This window comes from Haliaeetus albicilla, chromosome 27 (genome assembly GCF_947461875.1).
Source record: "Haliaeetus albicilla chromosome 27, bHalAlb1.1, whole genome shotgun sequence".
Lineage (NCBI taxonomy): Eukaryota > Metazoa > Chordata > Aves > Accipitriformes > Accipitridae > Haliaeetus > Haliaeetus albicilla.
In genome coordinates, this window is record NC_091509.1 from 13,785,775 (window position 1) to 13,808,004 (window position 22,230).

Below are 22,230 nucleotides of genomic sequence, written 5' to 3' on the forward strand. Positions count from 1 at the left end.
CTGCAAACCCTTCAAAGCTGGTCTGGGTGTTAGGGATAGAGCACAACTTGTGTTGTAAAAGTGGAGTGTGTATGATGTGTGGTTTACGTGCAGTCGGGATGCTGTTGTTCGACTCTGGTTGCCTTGAGCCTGAAGGGGCAGGGAGAGGAGCTGGCAGGAATTAGAGCCCTCAGACAGGCTGGAGGGAAGAAGGGTAGTGCTTTCAGAGCAGGACTCCAGGGAGATCTGGTACCCTTACCTGTACCTTGCCTGTGGATCTGATCAGAGAAGAATTTGTAACAGGTGCTTACAGTTGCCTTAGAGGAGTTACCTGTGCTCATGTTTATTCCTCTCAAAATAATTGCCGAAGGAGATTGATATTGCAAAGTACAGGGGTGTATGGGATGTCACAGTGCCAAAGTGATTATATAGTAGCAGAGAATGATCAGTTTGTGTGTTAAAAGCTTCAGCGCCTGCATTGTTTAAACTTTAATCAGCCCTCCCTAGTGGAACAGCTAGCATGTGTTTAGAGTAATGCTTAATTTGTAATAAATTTGGAATTAGGGCAATGTTTTAATGGTACTCAGCTTGTGATGAAGGGATAGCTGAAACTACAAGTATCATTAAGCACAGTCCATTAATGTTAGGGCTGTGTGGTTGTTTTGGTAATATTAAACTCTGTATTATTGCATGTGCATTCTTCTGTCTGCACCAAATACTCTTATCAGTTGAGATATTTGAAACAATTCTCTGAGTAAGGAAAGTTTGGATTATTTGGAATTCAGTCTGAGTAGTAACACTGAATAGAACTGCGCCATTCATAGGTGTAGTAACTACCTGGCAGTGTTCCTGCTTTTCAGAGTGAAATCTCTTATCTGTAACTATTGAGCTAATGTACTTCAACCATGTATAGCATCAGGAGGTTTCCTTGACCAGTTGTTGCATTACTGTAAACTTATGATTGTTGCATGCTCTTCATGGTGTGAGAAAACCCTAGTACAAAGTTTTTTTGGTGAACACATTTCACATGAATAGTGAGTGAACAGTTACAAAGATCGCAGAATTGCAGAAGCTTTACAGTTGGGGGGGGATTATCAAAGGAGTGGGGTCACGTTAAAGCACTAATGACATAGCCCTTTTGACACTCTGAAAACTTAAGGTTTGTTTGGGGAGTAGGAGACATGTCTTAAGTACAGAGGTAATTATGCAACATTCTGGAGGGTTTAGAGTGTTATAGCTACTGTTAGAGTATTCTTTTTACTGTGAGGTTGGTTTTTGGGGTTTTTTGGTTTTGTTGGTTTTTTTCCCCTCACTATCTTCCTCCTCCATCCAAGGACATTCTCAAAATTTTTTATGGTCAAAAATAGGGAGTCTGAGGTACACAAGTGGGTTGAAGTTACACAGCTTCAAAGCTTACTGTTGCCTCATGTTGCATGTAACTACAACTTGGTTGTCCTCTGAAAACCTTTACCCCTTTTATTTCTTCTTTTGAAAGAAGGATAAGACCTCATTCTTCTTGTAAATCCTTCTCTCTCAACATTAGCATACTGTGCCCCAATCCTAAAAGCTCACTGACTGGGAGTACTTGTGAGTCTCTATCTGTTGAAGGTTTCTGTACACACTTAAAATGCTTGAGCTGTGGGCTTGAATATGATATCTTAGTACTTTGTGCATACAAAGAAAGAAGTAGCACTAGATACCTTATTCAGAAGGCAGCTTATGCGACATGTTACGAACACCTGAAACGAGCTTTTTATTTTCAGGGAAAGTTACTCTTGAAGTTAAATGAATGGAACAAAGTGCAAAGAAACATAGTTGACTGGAGAGTATAAGCTATGGTGAAGAATGTTTCAGTCTCTCCCTCACAAAATAATGTATTTAAATTTTAGTTTTATGATATAATTGTCTAGCAGTGTTTATTGGGATTGACTTTTTTTGTGGTGGTATTTTATTCACATAAAAAACACTCTACAGAAAGTGTGGTTTTAATTAGATTTCTCTTGCTTTTTGTCCCACTTGGTTAAACATTTTGTTTTCAGTTTAAGTCATGTTACCTGATTGGATCACAAATATGGAAAAATTAAAGATGCAACACTTGACGGAAAATATGTAGTGGCTTTTGCTGAGTCTTAAAGGAGGAAGTGCAATCTGACTGAATTCTGTAAAGAAATGTAGTTAACTCTAAAAAATGTTTTTAAAATTGTTGCAGCTTCTTCATTACAGGAGACAAAAATCTGAAGTGTAAGGAGCAGAGTAGCAAAGTAAGTCCTGGGGACTGATCAAAAATAAATCTAGTCGTGATTACAGCATGCATATGGAAATCTCTTGAGTTCTACAGTTACAAAAGGTTATCCAGGTTTTGTAATGCCACTTTTTTTTTTTACTATATGGCTGCTATTGTTTACACACAGTGTATTGAACTTTGAAAGCAATTAAATCCACAGGAACAGGAGCTACGAAGCAGTGACTTCAATCTGATATGCCCCATGTATGCTCACATGAGTGCAAGGAGACTGAAAACTTGCGAAGGGCAGTAACAGTGTTGCCTTTCTGTCTGAATCAAAAACAGAGTTGCTGGTTTAGCATGTAACTATCCCACCAAAGTGTCAAATGTTGCCTGAAAGGCAGCTTTTTCCCACTTGTTTGTGAAATTGGTTTTTATGCTTAAGATTAATTGGATTGGTCACAAGACTGGTTTAGGTGTAATTGTACTCTAATTTCAGCTAAAATTTGAACTAAAAAATGTGACCTAAAAACTAATACTGAAAAACAATGGAAATACTATTGTGGTGTTCTTACATTGTAAGTGAAAAGAAAGTATTTTGATTCATTCGGCTTGCTAGAGTATAACGTTTATTTTGGTAAGTCACCTTTTAAAGAAGGTTTTTTTGAATTAAGGATAATAAGCAAAATGACAACACTTACTAAGCCTTTAAAAATGGAATTGTGGAAGTGTGTATTTGAAGTGAAGGTAGTCTAATCGTTGAAAATTAGAGGATGCTAACTGAAGAATGTTAGGGTAGGTGTTTGGAACCAAAACATCCCATAAAGAATGGGGAAATAAAGAAATGGGCCTGGGCTTTAGATGAAGTAGTACTTTCTATAGAGGTGGTACAAAACCACAATTGACGGTATTAATGTGGCAAAATCCTCAGTGAGTTTGAGAAGTTATTTACCACCACATATTCCCACTCTACAATTGTTGACAAATGAAGATATTTAAAGCAGCCGTGTATTTGTTGGTGTAAACCACAAGGGATGGTTTCATGTAAGAATATGAAAGTATTAACACTTACATGCAGCAGGGAATCTGCAGTAGGAGAGATGAAATAAGTCTTAAATCAACTTGGGAGGGGGAAGTGTTTGTTCCTTGCACAAATATGCTTTAAAACTACCACGTGATTAGTTGCCTCATGTTCCCAACATCTGTAAAAACTACTTCAGCTGTAGCATAGCAATTACAAAAACATTAAGAATATGGCAAGCTGCAGTTGGGTAACTTTTGAGAGGGGGGGAAACTTTGAAAGGGAAGACTTCAGCAATGTGCAGTGGTGGTTTCTATAAGTGAGGGATCTGACTTCTCTAACAGGCTTCAATTTAATTCTTAAAGTCACTGTTCTTTTTGAAAGTGTGTGTGGTGGATTTTGGGTTATCTTGTTTACTTGGTAGTCTTTTGTGATTAGAAGTTGTAAGGCACAGGAAATAGCTTTATAGTTCCTTCCTCCCACAAGTCGTAATTCATTTGTGGCTATCAGGATGTTTTTCTTGGCTTATCTCTTTCTATGCAGTTTGCCTTGCACATCTGCCACATAAATTATGAAACTCTTAACTTGAAAAGCTGAAAATGTATTTCAGGTCCTACTGTACTGTAACGAAGATGGTATCATTGGTCAGAAAAAGCATAATTGCAATTTGCAGAGAAGATCTGTAATAATAGCCAGTATTCATGTACTAAATTGACTGGTGTCGTATTTGTAATGGTTCCGAGGAGTGGCTTAAAAATAAGTAACTTCAAACGGTCAAGTATCAGCTACTGTTGTGCTGTTACCTCTGTGTAACCTGAGGTATTTCACCAGGCATTTTGGCAGATGGGTACCCATCTGTTTCTTCTTTGAATGTGGACTGCTGGCTTCCTATTTGGTATCCATATGTTTCATCTGTAAGGCTCTAAATCTAAGCTGCATGTTTTATAACAAAAGTGACATTACTGACAGGAGCAAAATGAAAAGGCTTTAAGTTTGTTACATGTTTTTTAGTTAGTTTGTCTTCACCAAGCAAGGAGGGAGATGCTGGCTGAGATTGAATATATGAGTTCACTTGGGGAAGAGCAGCACTGTCTTTATTTTGAAGACGATTACTGTCTTTTTCTCTGAATAATTGTTAGTAACATTAGGTACATAAATTCCTGAATGTCCATTATATTGTTTGGGAAAACAGGTGGGTAAATGATGTCTTGTCTTTGTCCTCTGTGAACCAGTCTGCATGTTGAGCTTTCTGAGGTAGTGACATAACTGTCACAGGGCAGTGAAATCTGGTGCTGAAATGCATCTTTTGGTTTGACTTTGTCTTAAATCCTTTCAGTTCCTTGAAACACAAGTTTGGACCAGTGATCAGCTTTAATCCCTCAGAGCCTGAAGGAAGCAATGCTAACAGAAATAAGTGGAGTTAATATATGATGTCCCTTATTATGAGATGCTTCTTGCATGGTGTGCTGGCCCCTGGTGGTTTGGGAGGTGGTGCTGTGCGGATCGGGATCACTTCTTTTTTAGCTCACCAATTCAAATGCTCTGTGGAAAGCGTTTCATGCCCAGATGGATAAGTATTAAATGATTTTTTTAATTGGAAAAAATGTTTCTGGAAACTAATTAACAATTTAATAGATGCCAAGATTCCCACACCTGGGAGTGGGGGAGGTGTACCCTGTACTCAGAAGAGTTGTTTAGCTTTTTTATTTACTGTGTATTCTCAGTAGTTGAAACTAACTTCTGTACACCATTTAAAAATGGATCATTTAATATTAAAATAACTTTTTAGCATTCTCAGAAACCTTTCCATCTTTTTCTAATCCTGCTTTACAGGAACCTTTTAATCTAGATACTAAAAATAGTTTAGATGCATGACTCATAGAAGATGAATGTTGGGAATAAGATGGTGTGTTCCCTCCCCTCCAAAGGCTTCATCATAAATGCATGTGTGTCTGTGGGTGGGGGTCTTTTAGATAACTGGGTATTGTGAAAATGTTACTGGGGTCTGCCTTATCTCTTTTCCAGATGTTCAATGTTCACTTTGCTCATATTATTTTATAGTACATTTGTTCATTCTTTTTAAAAAAATCCAAATATGGATGTAGTCTCAAACATCTAAAGGCAAAGCTACATTATACATATTTTTTTGCCTTAAGTTGACAGCCCCTGTACTGATTTTGGGGAAATCTGAAAATAAATTGCTGCCGTTGTGTTTGGATAGTATTCCTAAAACATGTGCCATGGATCAGATGAGTAATACCTAGTGGGTCCATACTGGAAGACTGGTAGCTTCTCAGGTCAAAGGGAGCAGAAAACCCAACTCTTAGGAGAAAATAAGCTGCTGGAAGACCAAGTCAGCACTTCAGCTGTAGGAGCAGAGCATTAGCTCAATCTCCAGATGTAAGTTACTGCTGCCGTTGTTCAGAGCTTTATGTTGAAGCTACCACCATTCTGGTAACAAACTGTCTGTATGAGAAAGCACTCCTGTTCTTATCTATATGCCTTTCCATAAAAATCATAGCGATGTTTAGATGGAGATATGCAAGATTAATAAATGAACCAGCTGTGTATGTTCTTCCTATTTAGTTAGAGTTAAAGCAAACTTTCCTTTTGCTGTAATTTAACGGTTTCTTAACTATTTATTTTTCAGATGCCATTTATGGTCTTTTCTGGTTGGACAATGCAATCTATTAATTTTTAAATGCAAGAAGCACAGCATAGAGCTGTGCAAGTGTATTCTTATTGGGTTTTGTCCATGTGGGCTTTAGAGACCATTACTGTAATGATCTCCTTTGCTATGTCACCCAGTGAGGTAATGAGATTTTATTCTGAGTCAGTAATATCTATTCTGTCATGGACCAAATTTAATGTTTGCTTTGCTTTTATTCACTGTGAAAGTCATAGGAAACATGGAGAAGACTTTCTAAAAATAAAGAAGCTGCTAACAAAATTACAGAAAGAATGAGATTAATGTATTAGTATATGAGATTGCCTACTGAAAGCATAATGCTAAACACATAGTTAAAATGTAAAATTATGTTGTGTCTGTTTTGGCACCTTAAATAACAAAAGGTTAAAATATTTGTCTCTTGCAAGACTTTGGTACCACACTACATACTGCTGTACAGTAACAGAGCTTCTATTGTCCTCTGTTAATCCAGACCCCTCCCTCTCTAAGAGATTAATTTTTTCTTTAAAAAAAAATAATCTCTTTAGTGTTAATGTTTTTTTGAATAGCATTAATGTTCAAACTATATGTATGATAGACATACATGTGTGTAATGCTTGATTTTTTTTTTTCTTCTGCACTTAGTCTTTAAACAGATATTTGCAGAATGGTGTCTCACTGGAAACTGTTAATGGTGGTAAAATGTAGAAAGTTTCTCATCTCAGCTTTTAGTATTTTAGTGTTCCCAGTTGTAAAATTAAAAAAAGGAAAACAGAAGGTGCATAATCCAGTGATGTCCTTGGAGTAATAGTTAAAGGCATAATATTATGCACATAGGAGTCCCATGTATACATGATATTGTAATTGGTTTGAAATGTACATTGAAAAAAATTTTTAACTGTGTAACCAGGTTTCTTGTTCCTGCTGCTCAGTCCCTCAGCACAGTGGGCAGCTTCCCAGAGGTTTAAGAAGTGTTTCTAATTAGGCTTACCCTGTCCAATCCAATACCTTTATCATCACTATAAAGAAACTGTTGTAATGTACTCTCTCTGTGACTTCTGTTTATTTTAGTTTTCACAAGATTAGACATGGCATTTCACAAATCTTCTGTGGATCTAATGTCCAGAATTGTACTTGTGTCCTCAGTGACACCACCCACATCAATAGCAACTCTAATCCTAATGGTGCTTTTAATGGAGTGGTCTGACTCTTGCCCCAGGGCATATTCAAGGCTTTTAAGTTTGTGCAGAAACATTCACTAAGATCTGTTAGGCTTTCTGATTCCTTAATATGTTTTAAAGTAAGTTCCATTCTGAATGGGTGGATGGATAGATATTTATTATTCTTTCATTACCTTTAATGTATAAATACCTTCTTTTCTCATGGCACTTATTTTCTCTATTGCAGGTTTCCTATGCACGTGCTATTTAAAGGTTTCTGCATGTTTAAGACTCTGCTGCTATTTGAGCATTAATATGAAATGTTAAGTTTACATGTCATTTGAAGATCTGAAACTTTGTGAGATATAGCTCTCTACTCCTTTCCTGATGAATGCTTATCTTAGGAATACTTCCTTCAAAAGAATGTTTCTCCCAAAATCTAGCAGTGAACTGTAAGCTTCCTTTATGAGTTGTGATTTCATGCACCGGAATGTATTGTCAGGGTGATGAGGGAACAGAACACCACTGACCATGGAAAAAGTCTGGAAGATACAGGAGATGCTGGGGAGCATGAAGTGGAAATATCTGTGGCATTCTTTTGGAAAGACTGTGGGCATTGAACTATTTACTCTTACTAGTGCTATATGCTGCGTCTGAGGTTCTAACTGAACTGTTGAATCAAATGAACAAAGACAAAAGTTGTTGCACCTTTTTCTTCAGCAGGTTTGCTGGTAGTGTATGTAAATCATTGTTATGAAATGTTGTTTGAGGGTTAAAGTTTGGTGGTTAATTGTAGAGTAGAGATTAGCTGAGAAAATAGACTCATTCCATTTCTGTTGCTGACTATGTTGAGCCTTGTGTTTCCCCATCCATGTTTCCAAAGTGTTCCTGGTTCAAGGGATATGATATAGAGAGATTTAGGGCTTGTTTGTTGTGGTTTTGTTTTGGGTTTTTTTTCCAGAGTGGAACCAGCAGTTATTGTGGGGTAACTAATTCAGGCACAACAAAACTGATTGTAGTGTTACCAATTGGAAGCTATTACTAGAAGCAGTATAGTTACAGTTGTGTAATATTTTGTAAGTGATGATCATCTCCTGACTTAAGTTACAGCATATGAATCTATAGAGAACAAACACCTTGTGGTGTTGAACAGTGAAAAATCTTCACTCTGAAGCAAACGTTTCAATTCATGATGTTGTGCTTACTCAATTTTTTAACAGAATGTTGGGTGGAAATACAATGATTTTACTTTCCTGGCATAAAAGTGATTTTTTTTTTTTTTTCGTAGTCTGGAAGAGGAAAGCTTTCTTTTTAAGTATTTATTTTGTGGCTGTTTTATGGAAAAAACACTGAAGAAGTGCTGATACATTACTGAGGGTAGAGTACACCTCATCCTCACTAATATAGTCCTTCTGAGCATTAGTAGCTTGATTCATGTATTACTATGTAAGGTCAGAAGCCCAAGCAGAGTAGCCAAAATATATCTGTGAGAGTCTTATACTGGAGTATGTTGAAATCAAACACAAATAGAAGTTTTCTACAGATACATTTATTGCTTACTAGTGTTTGTGTGTATTTATGTCCACATTGTTGGTTACATTCAGTATCCACTGATAAGGGAAGGGGGAAGACAGGACCCCTCTTAAAGTATGCCTTTTTTTGTATGTTGTTCTCTGAAGTGTTCCTTCAGTCTGTAAGGCTTTATTTTCAAGCAGGCCATCTACAAGCTATCTTTCATTTCCGTGTTTCAAAGAATAGTGCTCAGAATACAATCTCAGACCTGTAGGATTTTTATCCTCTTACGCCTGAAAGCTACAGTGCTTTTCAGACTGTTGCAACTGTAAAGGTTTAAGTGGCAGATAGTCGGTAAACTTTCTGGCTGGACCTTGGTAGCTTCTCTGATCCCCTTAGTTTTATACAGAACTTTTTGTCCCCTCTTGCTTGTCTGCTTGCTCTCCCTAACACCAACTAACCATCACTTTTACCTCAAATTACACATTTGAGGTACGTGCAATACTTCCTCTCACCCCTTACATCCCTCTCCTCTCCCCCTCTTGCTTATTTTCTGGGTTTTTTTTAGCACACTATAGGATATCACCTGGATTCAGATGACAGCTTTATCTCAAATTTACAAATCTCAAAATGTAACTTAGAGCAAAATTTGAAGCTATTTACAATAGGTTGAATTCTTTGAAAGATTTTTTTCTTCGAAAAATGCAGCCAAAATTGTGGACAGAGTACTATTTTGGGGGCATTTCATCTATGCTACATCTATTCAGTTTCAAAACATGTTAAAATACAGTTTATAAAATGCATGTAAAACTTTTAACTTTTTTTTTTTTTAAGAGAAAGTGTATCTCTTGTCTGATGCAGTTGGAGGTGATCAGATACTTAAAACTACTACCCACTGGCTTTTCCCTAGCAACGTCCCTTTATTCATGTGGAGGAATTTAGTCTCAAACTTGAGCTACCTATTCAGTGTTGCTATAAATTGTAGATACAAACATTTAAAGTTGAGTGTTCTCTTGCAAGAAATTAAAAGCTAACATTTTGCTTGCTGTTTCATAGAGATCTGACAGTGCCCTCTCTTGGCTTTTCTGAACAGTTCTGGTTTTTTAAAAGAAACAATACTGAAATAATTTTTAAGGGTACAATAAAGAGTAAAAATCCTCTGTTGACACCAGTCTGATTTAATAGACTTAAAAGAAATGTAAGACACAAACAGAAAAGAATGCAACAGTTCGTAATGTTGATGTCAACCCGTTTATTTGCTGTGCCTTTATTTTGGATGTAACTTGCAAAATACACTTATGTCTAATGTCTTTGTCCATGTCAAAACTTTCTGTAAATGTGCTTGTCACAAGATTCCAGTTGCGCAGGGTTTCAGTGAACAATTTGGGGTAAATCCAAATGTAGTCTCGCAGATAATAGGGTGTTTTAAACACTGCAAAGATACTTTCTGTCAGTCTTGACTGTTGTATGTCCATTTGTTTGCAAAGCAGACTGTGTCCATGAAATCCAGCACGATTCCCTGGAAGCTGCCCAGTATAAACTAATCAGAGAGCCCCCCCTGGTGTCTGAAAGTGTCCTCGGATATTAAATTTATATCAATCACAGGAAGTCTTGGCAATCAAGCTAGTCACTTTTTCCCTTCACATCTGGACATAAATTATTTTTTTGTTGCAAAGGTCACAGGAATCATGGGTAGGGCATGGAATGAGGGCCATAGAAAACATGGGAAAGGAAGAATAAAACTGTATTTCCACCTTTTTAGAAATGGTTATTTTTAAGTGACCTGGAATGATGCCAAACTATACAACAGTTTTTTTTTTTCCTTGAAGTTTACATTTGTTGCTGAATTAAATGCGGCTTAAAGATACTTTGTTTTGGAACGCTTTGTGCCATTAGATCTCATCTTGGCATTTAAAAAAGAGCTTTCTTCTAGTAGCTGAGAACAATAACTTTACTGCAGGAGGGTTTTAGAAATAGAGCATGTTTCTGTACTTAGAGGGGTTTAACTGCACCTTCTTCTTTCTTTTGGCATTAGTTAATTTCCTTGTTTTCCTTCCATTTCCCCCTTTCAACCCCGATGCTGCTTTAGCCATGCACTTTGCACTTTGAGCTCTTCCATAGCTAATGCTGGCCTTTTTTTTTTTTTTTTTTTTTACAGTAAGTTTGCATCTTTTCATGCATTTTCCACTCTTAAATTCTTTGCTCTAAGAAATAAAGGAAATGCTTCATTTTATGCTTCCCCCCAACTCTCCATCGTCTCTCAAACAAGTGCTTAAGGAGGGATTATAAAAACAAACAGAACCTTTCCATTCAACTCCCTGCCTTTTCTTGCTTGGGACAAGGGAACCAGTGTGCTGAAAGCTGCAAAGCACTGAAGCCTGTAGCTTTGGGGTTGTGGGTTTTTTTGGTGTTTGTTTTTTTTTAATGTTCCATGCATATGGGAAATAAAGATGGTATTAGTTTGTATGTATGGTAAAGAAAATGTCAGAAACAGAAGCTTGAGGTGCATTTAGCATAAATGAATTTGTAAAACCTTAATTGCTGTTGTTCATAACCACTGCTGAGTTCTTACATGCGTTTTCTTATATAGATAGGTTCTGTTAGCTTGCTGATTATTTATTCAGTCATGTAGCTTATGCTCTCTTTAGACACAAAGTTGAATAAAATCATACATCAGAATCTGACAGCAGGAATTCTCATGCTGAGAATCCAAGATTAAGTCCAGGAATTTTATTCTGTTTTAACAATTACCTTCTGTGTCCCTTTCAGACTTAAGGGGATCTCATTCTTGTTTCTACTGTTTATAACTCCCAGTTCCAAGATCTTTGCTATCCTTATGCCAAATAAAATTGAACGGGTATTGCTTGAATGCTGCTTTGTGCCAACTTCTACATGGACAGAGGGATGACTATTAAGCATCTTGATTTTTTTTTCTTTTTTTTTCCCTTCCAGTCCTTTCAGGTTCAGAGGATTTTTTTAAGCAGCAAATGCCTTCTATGCATGGTATTATAAGATAGTTAGATCTTTCCTACGGTTTAATCAGTTTGACTTTATAAGATGATTTGTGTTGAACACGGTTATCTTGCAGGGTTTTTTTAGCTTCTGAAACCAGTTGTATGATGTACTTTTAACAGTTAAGTAAAGTATCAAAAGTTTGATACAATAGGTGTAAACATGTAATTTCTAAGTTATTTCAAATACACTGCAAAGTATATAGGGAAAGCAGAGGTCACTAGGTTTCCTTTTACCAGTGTTTTCATTATGATTGTATGCTATATTGCTCCATAATTAGAGAGTTGTTTTTCAAACATTCTTCATATGAATGATGCTTTGGGCCTGCTCACTCACCTTAAAATATAAGGAAAATCATTATGTTATCAAATGTATCTGGATACTTTCAGGGGCACAAAGGAGGTTGCTGGGCTTATAGTTGAAGGTTACCAGTTTGAGAGAGTCATTTAAATAAAAATAATCAATCACATATTGACTATTCTAATATAACTGATATGGAAAAATTGCTTCCTTTTTCCAAGTTATGTTCTTCTGTGAACTCTCGTAGATACACCCTGGGCTCCTTATAGTATTTGTATTCCTTTAATTGTAACAGAGTGCTCTGCAGCTTTTCTTATTTTGCTGTTTTCCCTTAAATAAATTAAGCTAGGAAACAGACTTGCTAGTGAATCTAATCTCCCTTACTTCAGTCTTCTGTGTGATTTTTTTTTCTTAATTTTTTATTTTTTTACTAACACCTGTTTGGTACTGATATTCTTGAGTTTCTCTATAGCACTCATCATTAAAAACAAACAAACAAAAACTGCTTCTGATTGAGTTATAAAGCCTCTTGCAAATAACTGTACACTGTACAAAGCTGTAAGCAAATGATATCTAGTTGGGGAAGCTATCAGCTTTGACTCTAGTGGTTCAGTTTGGATTTTAAGTGGACCAAAAGCCATTTTTACTGGACTGAATCCAGCTGCAATGTAATCTCTAGTTTCTCATCTGTATTCTTGAAGACTAATAGCATAGTAAAACCTCCTTAAAGATAACTTAAATGTGTTGCATAGTGTCCTCAGGGTAACTTCTGCACTAAAGATGTTTTCTTTCCCACCCTATAGAGGTATCTCATTAAGTGAGATACACACTAGTGTCATTATTAAGTTTTCATGTGTTTCTCAGTTTTGATGCTAATCTTCATGTGTGTTAATTTTTTTCCTTTGCAGCACCAATGTGGTTATGAATTATTCAGAAATAGAGTCTAAGGTTCGAGAAGCAACCAATGATGATCCGTGGGGACCTTCGGGGCAACTCATGGGAGAGATTGCCAAGTAAGTGATAATTTGGTTCAGTGATGAAGAAGAGAAATGTGGTGCATTTTATACGGGAATGTGAAATTTGCTGCTAAATCAACTCTGTGGTATGCTGACTGATAATGCTGAAAAGTTGCTGTAAATAAAGTCTTTTTTAATGCATAATCTTACAATGTATTGAAAACTGTCAAAAAATTAAGTCAAGGTATTTTTTTTCAAATTCTTGATTTTTATTTATGTAGCCTCATAAGTCTTCCAATATATCTGACTTTTTTGGAGTGTTTATTTTCAAACTGCGTTCTTGTGACTTTTCCAAGTAGTGCAAAACATGTTAAATTCTTCCTTGAACATTTTTTCTGTTAAAATAAGTTTGGAAGTTGCACATTTGACTAGTTGCAGTTGTTATTAGGGTATTTGTGTTAAACATTATTTTTGTTATAAATTAGTGAAGGTTCTTCTACTGCCTCAGATTTTTAGAATTACTTTTTTCTTCTGTAGTACTGGTATGTAAATTACTTCTATATGAGTAATAAATAAGGATAGCTTTTTCCCTGTAATGTCATCAAATGTGAATGGGCTTAGATCAAGCCTGCCATCTACTGTCAGCCCTGAGTCTTAACAAGATATTGTGGCAAACCACAGAGAATAAAATTTCTTTACTCCTTTTGTTTAATTCTTTAGGGCTACATTTATGTATGAACAGTTTCCAGAACTTATGAACATGCTTTGGACTCGAATGCTGAAAGACAATAAAAAGAACTGGAGGAGAGTTTATAAGGTGTGTATGTACATGAGCTAGAAGTATTCAAGACTTAGAGTTGGTCTATGAAGGACATAATGCTTGTTGCTAGTATAATGTTCTGATGCAGTGTCTTATTTAGCTACTGCTATATCACTTACTCTGCTAGCAACCTATAATTTCTTTCCTAACTATAAGCTTTATAATTCTGTTACTGAAGTCAAAGATGTCTTTCAAATGCTTTATATGGAAAAAACAAAATTTTAGAAGTGTGTCTAAGATCCACTTAACAAACATAATAGAGCAATTACATTTTGCTGATATTCAAGTATTGGAGTAGCATTCACATTTTGAATCTACCCAAAGGAGTTGTTACAGTACTCCATGAGAAGTAGATGATAAGTTATTGTGCTATTAGGAAATTGTTTTTGAAGGAATTCAAGAATACCTGAAATAAAATGGACACTAATCTGAATTTTCTGCCAATTTCTTATTCCCTAAACATGGTAGTTTAGCTTTGAGTGGACCAAATTTTCTTGCAGATCTTATCATATGAAGCTTTTATGTCCTACTTGCCTTTTGGAAAAAGAACTGAATCATTTGCATTTTTCTTGTCTCTGGCTAATTAGCATGGTACAGAAACTTTTTGCTTAAGATTATATCATGCTGCACTTAAAGTGGTGTTCAATGTTCACTGAATTATGCAAATATAACCTCATTTTTTTCAAATTGATGTATTAGACTAGCTTATATTTTGTTTTTCTTGATGCCAGGATTGTAACAAGACAGAATTAATTCTAAGGCAAGGTTTGTGCTTTTCACAGGTGCTTGATGTTTTGTATTCATAGTAATTGTTTTCCCTGAAGTACAATATAAATTAATATTTAATGCTATCACACATTACTTAATGTTCTAAAGACTGCTTGGAATTGCTTATCAGGTTTGGATAGGTTGAAATATAATGATAGTTTTAACTGATAAAGGCACTACTTTGGAGAAAGTGCATTAATTTTCTTCTAGATAGAAATCCTCAACGTAAAAAATTGCAATTAAAGTACTATTTAAACTTCATTTGTTTTGTCACTTGCTTAAAATTGTCCTGAGATGCAGTTTTGTATATCCATTGCATCCTGCAGAAGGCTTCTTAAATTTCTGTAGGAATTTAATTTCTGTAGGAGTTACTTTTCAGTGAAAACCATTGGAAAATTGTGAGCAAAAGAGGCAAAAGAAAATGCTTCATTTAGCAGGGTTAACTTTTTCTCTTAAATTGCTACTGCTGTCTTTTAAAATAAGCAGTAGGTGATGAAGGTAACTACATGTGATTTAGTAACAACAAATTTGTTTGACAAATACAGTTTTGATATTCTAAAGAGCAAAAGGTGCATGTGGGGAAAACATTGTGCTTTTTCTGTGTGAACTCATATAATAAGCATTTATTTAAAAGAGGAAAGTCTTAATACTTACTAATTTGGGGAGGGAGGTAGGTTTGGTTTTCTATTGCTTTTTTTTTTTTTTTAAAGATAGAGCTTTTTTTCATGCAATCATAAGGTGCTTTGTATTTTTATAGTCTTTGCTGCTCCTAGCTTACCTCATAAGGAATGGATCAGAGCGTGTTGTTACAAGTGCCAGAGAACACATTTATGATTTGCGATCCCTGGAAAATTACCACTTTGTAGGTGAGCAATAGAAAAATCTTATAAGCAAATTAAAACAGTAGTTGGAGTTGTCAGTCACCTGAACCAGCTTAGAAGCTTCCCCAGTCTAATTAGAATGTGACTGTTGCCAGTTGTGTGAAGAGTGCAGAATCCAAGACGTGGGACCCTAGAGTATTAATTAGTGAAGACAAGAACTTGCAGAAAAGACTGGCTAATAACAACAGAACCAACACAACATGAGTGTTCGGGTTTATATTAAAATATGCACTAGAGACTGGTCCCCTGTGGTGTCCGTAAAGGAATAGCTTTAATCATATGGGAAGAAAAGGTTAGAGCTCCAAAACACACACATCTGTTTGAAGCTGGGTTTTTTTCCTCCCACCAAATAATATTTACAGTGCAAAGGCAGCAAGGCCAGTGTGTGTTTTGAATGTGAAAAAAGCTGGGAAAGGAGCACATTTAGCTTGTAGTACATCCCAACTGAAAGCAATTTTTCAAAAATTCAGTTTTCCAATAAGACTGAGTTCTTACAATTAAACTTGCAAAACCTGTACTAAAAAGACTGAGGAAAAGGGGTTATATTTTGAAGGGTTAAAATTGTTTAAGTGGAGAATATAATTTCTGTCTCAGTCTTTGTTAATCTTTTCAATGTTTCAGCAGCAGTTAGATGCTTCTAAATACACCATTCAGTGAAAACTATCATTTATCCAAGGATGAAAATTTGTGTTGAAACAAATTATTTGGTACTTTCAAAACAAGTGCAGTGGACCTTAGCAGCCATAAGATCTTTCTCTGACTGCTGTGTTCATAATTCAAATTTTCTTATCAGTTTGATGTTCAGTATTGCTGCCTCTGATTTATTGTTTTGCTTTTTCCCCCCCTCTTTCATCCATCATCTTTATCCTGCATTACCTATACAGATGAAAATGGCAAAGACCAAGGTATAAACATACGCCAGAAGGTAAAAGAAATGGTTGAATTTGCTCAAGATGATGATCGACTTCGGGAAGAAAGAAAGAAAGCAAAGAAGAACAAAGACAAATACATTGGGGTTTCTTCGGACAGTGTTGGAGGGTTCAGATACAGTGAGTACCAGGCTTTCTTGGTCAAGGATTGACAATCTCAGCTTTTAACTTGGCTTAGATAACACCGATAACTTAAGGAATTTCTAAGGTGCTCCTTTCAATGCTTTTTCTTTACATTTCTTTAACTGTCAGTGTTGGTATTATAAAAGAAATCTTGCACATTTCCCCCCCACATACAAATTTAAATGAATTACTTTAAAAATCTTTAAGTTAGTCTTTTTTAGACAATAACTAACTAGAAACTAACACAAATTATATTAACACATTGGTTTAGCAAAAACTTAGCTGTTTTGTTTTTATCCATAGGCAGAGTCTCATTGTGAAATGAATGCTGCTGTAGCAGTAGATAAATAAATGCCCTTATAAGTCAGGGTTTCTTAGTAAATCTTTAATTTAAAAAAAAAAAAAAAAGTGATGATACTTTCCACCCACCACAGCACAGGAATTGCTTCACCTACTCCTGCCAACCTCCTTTAGAACCGTTGGTTAATTTGGGTTAGGGCTTTTAGGGCAGTAATACTGTCTGGGTGAAACAATGTAGGTGGTATATGCCATTAGACTTTTTAGTTTCCCAAATAATACTGTTTGGACACTTGAAAGATATCTGTATGTGTTCTGATGTCTGTCAGATCTGACTTTAAATATATGCATAAAGTACCTTGTAAGTGATGGAGCTTATATTTCAGGAGTTTACCAATACAGTTGTTACTGTCTCAGTTTGTGTGATTTTTAAAATCTTGTTTGATTAGTACTGCAAGTCCCATGTGCTTTTCGAAGGAGGGCTCCCACAGGCAATACCAGATTTACTTTGTGTAGACATAGTAAGCTTGCAGCTGGATGTTGGTTGCATAGCACAGCAGACCCATATGCAGGCTGGAAATTTAGTACAACACTGCTCATCCCTAAATCCTATGGAATTCCAGCTGACCAGGAAGAGGCCATAATTAACACCAGAAAGTTAGTTCTAAACTTTTTTGTTTAAAAAAATCCCTTTATATATTATATTTCAGATATGTATATTATATATTTAAAAAAGATGTGTGTGAAGGGTCACTTGGTCATCTGCTCCCTCATTAAAAAAATCAGAAAACCTGCCATCAGATTTTCAAAAATCAAAATTCCGAAAACTAAAGAATCCAGCTGTCATGCATCTCAGCCCTCATTGCACAAGGTGCCAGTCCTATATCCAGCTTGGGTCTGGTACTTGCAATAGGACCTTCATTACTGAGGTCCTTTATTTAAAAACATGCACACACAAAACAAAAAAACCCACAAATTAAAAAAACCCATCATCCAAATGCTGTTGACAGGTAGTCTGATGTACCCTTGCTTCTGGAAATTCACCCGTTTTGCTGAGGCGACTGATGTTCTTCATGTGTGCAATGAGTTCTGTCAGACTATGCGTCTTCAGCATAGTGTGTAAGATTTTGGCCTCAGAGGATGTAATGCCATCAGCTTGCCTTTGTTTGGAGAGGACACAGTTTTCTCTGATAGCCTTGATTAGATAAAGGCACACAACCAGTACTATGTTTTGCTTATCAAGTCCAAGTATGCAGCTTCCTCCTCGCTCCCCAGTCCCTGCCATAATGTGTAGCAGGGATCTGAGCCTGAACTGGCTTTTATGTCTGGTGTATCCCAGCATGTCGTCCATGATCCAGCTGTCAGTCTTGCGATGTTTATCTGTGTTTTCTTTGGCCTGAGTAAATCCTTGACTGCTTTCATTAAGGGATGAGTCCCAAAGTCACAATGGCACACGGCTCTGGTTTGCTATAGTCAGTGACTTCTTTGAGAAGGGTTTGGTATAAGATCTGAGTAGTAACTGTGCAGGACTTAAACTTCACCTGTCCCTCTCTGGTGCTATGTATGGTTTTTACTCTTCTTCCCTGTGAGCTTTAAACTTAGATTTGCTCTCTTCTGTTTTTGACAGGTTACTTCTCCATGTTCCTCTGCTCTCCCTTTTCCTCACATGCAGAGTAGTTGAAAAATCTCTCTCTCTATGGCAGGATATGTCTTGCTTTATTATATTCTTTTAGGCTTTTGCTACCTGCTTGGAATTCTGGTGATTCTCTTTTTAGGAAACACTTATGAGTCACTGCATTTGTAGTTTAAGTACATGTCCCTCTGTTCTTTCACTGAGCTTATCTTTTGACTTGCTCTGTACAGAGTCGTGATCTAACCCTGTGTGCTGGGTAGAAGTCTTTCTCTATATGCTCTTTAGTTACCATTCAAGTTTTTTAATTTAAAGGACTGCCTCCTTTGGCTTGTATTTCATTTTTATGGTAAAGAATTTTTAATTATCCCTTTATTTGTTGAGTAAAGAAAAAAAAAATTAAAAAAAATAAAAATCTTTCTAGCAGCACAAAACAAATTTTTTCCCAGGTCTGACTTCTAGTCTAAAGGATTGTATTTATTTAAATATAAAATGCTTGTATTTTCAGAGTTTTCCTTAGTTCTTTTTGTCCTGAAAATACTGAGCTCTCGGGGGTTTTTATTTATTTTAAAATTCCTGTTGCTCAAGGAAACCTTCTAATGGAATCTACATTAAAATGCTTGAGAGCCTGACATAAACTGAATAAGGCCATTTTATTCTCCTGCAAAATTTAACAGTAGTACATTTCTTAGCAATTTCTCCTTTTTCAGTGATGAAGATCTCACCGAGTATCTCGCTGATTTGTAACAGGTTCTCTACTTTGAAAAAGTTTGTCTATCCTTTATGGATCTAAACAAATGTCATTGGAGACTTGCACTTCTCTTCAGTAAGAAAATACATCCTATGGTATATTGAACAGATATAACTCAAATTTTGCACCTTGTAGTGCTGGAATCCATCATTTTCTTTTTATTAAAAATGGCTTAATTGAATACATCTTGAACATTACCTGAGCTACAATATAATTTGTATGTAACTTGATGTAATGAATTTTTCACAATTCTTCCTTTCTGCCACTCAATTTTACTCACCTCAAGTAAAAAAATTTAACTAGTATTTTGCATTTTTCAATAGTACAAAAAATGCCTTGTTTCATGTGTGCAAGGGCCAAAATATAAAATGTTTGTCTAAAAGTGTTGTCTAGAAACTGAGCTATATTGGGTTGTTTTATATACCTGTGTTTTCAGCAGCAGGTCTGATAAAAGATCACAATACAAGTTAGTAAAGTGTGCTGTGCTTCTGATAGTGAAGTCTGTTAAAATGTAAGTGTTGTTTTTGCTTTTAAATTAAACTCGGATTGCCTGGGTGTGTATAAATAAACCCAAGCTTAAATTTCTTAAACTTTCTTAATGAGACTGTACAGCAAATGTACTTATTTCAAGTAAAACCATCAGCTGTTTCTAAGCTAAGATACCAGTATGGAGGTCTTGAATACATGATTAGAAGAAAAATGTTTTTGATTTCTTGAGTGTTTAGTAAAGATGTTCGGGGTACTCAGTGGCTGCTGAGAAGCTGATTTTGCCTTACTGCCTCTTCTTTTTTCATCTCTTTAAAAGGTTTTTTTTAGTCATCGAGTGTGGAAAAGGAAGAACAGAAAGTTATCATGCATTGCACACTTATGTCTTTCAATATTTTGGTACTGTGCTTTTATGTGTTCATGAATGTCAATGTATAAAAAAAAAACATTGATTTACCTCTGAGCACACAGCTTGGCCAAGAATGGAATATCGGGCATTAAATGACTCTTACAAAACTGGCACATCCCATTTCTGATAAGCTGCTTATGCAGCCAGGGTTGATTGTGCCTCTTGTGCTTCTCCAGCAGAGTCCAACAGTCTCCTGATGTGCTGGGCTGTGCAGTGCATTAAGATTGTGTCGTTGTCATAAACAAAAGTCTTTGAATCTGCATTCCTGCCACTTAATGATTGGCATTACATGCTGTGCCTTGCTGTAATAGTGTTGATTCAGCACTGTGGGAGCTTTCAGTTTGCTTTGAAAACTTGTAAGGTTTATGTATGTAGGGCAGGGGGGCTTGAGAGTCATTCCAGAAAGACCGCAGGCATTTTTTTTTCCTGTTATCTTTAGTATTTCTTATCTTAATGCCTTACACAGGTGAAAGATATGATCCTGAGCCCAAGTCAAAATGGGATGAAGAATGGGATAAAAAAACAGCTTTTCCATTCAGTGATAAGTTAGGTGAGCTGAGCGACAAAATTGGAAGCACGATTGATGATACCATCAGCAAGTTCCGAAGGAAAGATAGAGAAGACTCTCCAGAAAGGTGCAGGTACTAGAGTTATTTTAACATGAATTTATTCTGTGAAATTGTTATTACAAAGCTCTTTGTTGTTGCTGATTATTAGTTACTCTGCCATTCTTTTTGTCCATACAGAAGCATGTGTGGGTTCAATACCTCCTTCCTGGACTTCTTACACAGCTCTTACTGGCCTTGGGGAATAATGTAGCTCTGTCAATAGTTAACTGCTCTTGGCTGACTTCCATTACTGACCCTAGCTTAGCTGCTGGCAAAGCAGGGAATTTGTCTGAAATTTCCTAAGCTTTCCTTGTCTCAGCAATTCAGTGGTCTTCCTTGTGCCAGTATACTAGAGGCTGCCATTCAATGCTAGTTACTCTGAATGCTGAAGTGCCAAAGAGGAGGGAGATACAAAATTGCTTAGACCTACTTTGACACAGTGCTTCTCCCCTAAGCTGATCCCAGGAAGAACAGACTGCAGGTGACTTTTTTTTTTAAAGTCAATTTCAGTTGAACCTTCTCAAGAAACTTGTTGTGGTTTACATCTGGTCATTAAATTTTTTCAGTAAAGAAGAAAACCTACCCTGCATTGCCTGCAGAAAGAACTTTACATACATCACACTTCAACAGGTGCATTGAATTTTATTACCCGGAGATCAAATTTGTACTTAACAGAATCTGAAATTGCTGTAGAGAAAGTGCTCAAGTATATTGAAATAATTCCCTTTTGGGAAACAAAATTCAAATTTGCACTGAGATTTGATTAATATTTTTTACAGGAATATCTTCAGATGCAGTCACACACATTTTTATATATATGTGTATAAAGATACACATGCAGATGTGTGCATATTACAAAATTCAAGCAATTTTGCACAGAAACAAAAAATAATTATAATGGTAGCATTTCTGAGAAAAAGGCAGTATAGTCATCTTGCTAGGGCATTAATAAATCATAAAACTGGTATTCTTTGCACACATCAGAGTTGCCTCTTAGAACTTACTATCAGTAGACTACAAAGAGAAGGGATCAGAAGGAAAGTAAACAATTTCAAATTTAACAATGGTATATTGCTGTGTGCTTTTCTGTACTTACCTTTCAAAAGCACCTTGTCACATGACATCTGTAAAGCTCACTGTCTGCATTTCATGTAGAGGATGTACAGTAAACATTTTTTATCTTATTTCCTTTGCTTTATTTCTGAATGGCTCCTAGTCTCTTACTTGTGCTGGTATAAAGTCTTGCACCTTCCAGTGTTTTATCTTTATAAAAAGCAGCTTATTTTGAGGACTTCTGCACTGTACATCTCTACCCCAAGTCACACTGATCTTTTTCTCTGGCTAATATTACATTTTTCATTTTTGTTTTGCTCTTGTAACCCTTGTCCCTTCCTTTTTATTTGTCTTCCACTTTTTTTGGTAAATGTCGGTTCTGGTATTTGTCTCAAAATTTATGAAAGTAGTAAACTCAGGACTAGAAATAAAAGGAGGATTTTTTGGGATATACATGAGCAAAAACAATTTGGTAGTTGCAGGTTATCCTGCCATAAGAAGGAATCCAGGTTGTGGCAGCATGGCTTCTCTAACATTGCTTTGGCTGCCAGCCTGAAATTTCCTTTTGGCTTCTCTTGGCATGGTGATTAGACAATATGGAAGGTATTTTATCAGAGTGTTGAAATGAAGGGGTTTCTTTCTA

General features: G+C 36.1%; 1 protein-coding gene across 1 annotated transcript in view; it reads left to right on the forward strand.

Moving 5' to 3' along the window:
• Positions 1-22,230, forward strand: part of CLINT1 (clathrin interactor 1) — a 53,503-nt gene that overhangs the window by 15,201 nt on the left and 16,072 nt on the right. The window contains exons 2-6 of the mRNA XM_069772817.1: positions 12,785-12,889; positions 13,553-13,649; positions 15,178-15,286; positions 16,186-16,350; positions 20,393-20,567. Coding sequence (XP_069628918.1) covers positions 12,785-12,889; positions 13,553-13,649; positions 15,178-15,286; positions 16,186-16,350; positions 20,393-20,567 — 651 coding nt within the window. The remainder of the gene's footprint in view (positions 1-12,784; positions 12,890-13,552; positions 13,650-15,177; positions 15,287-16,185; positions 16,351-20,392; positions 20,568-22,230) is intronic.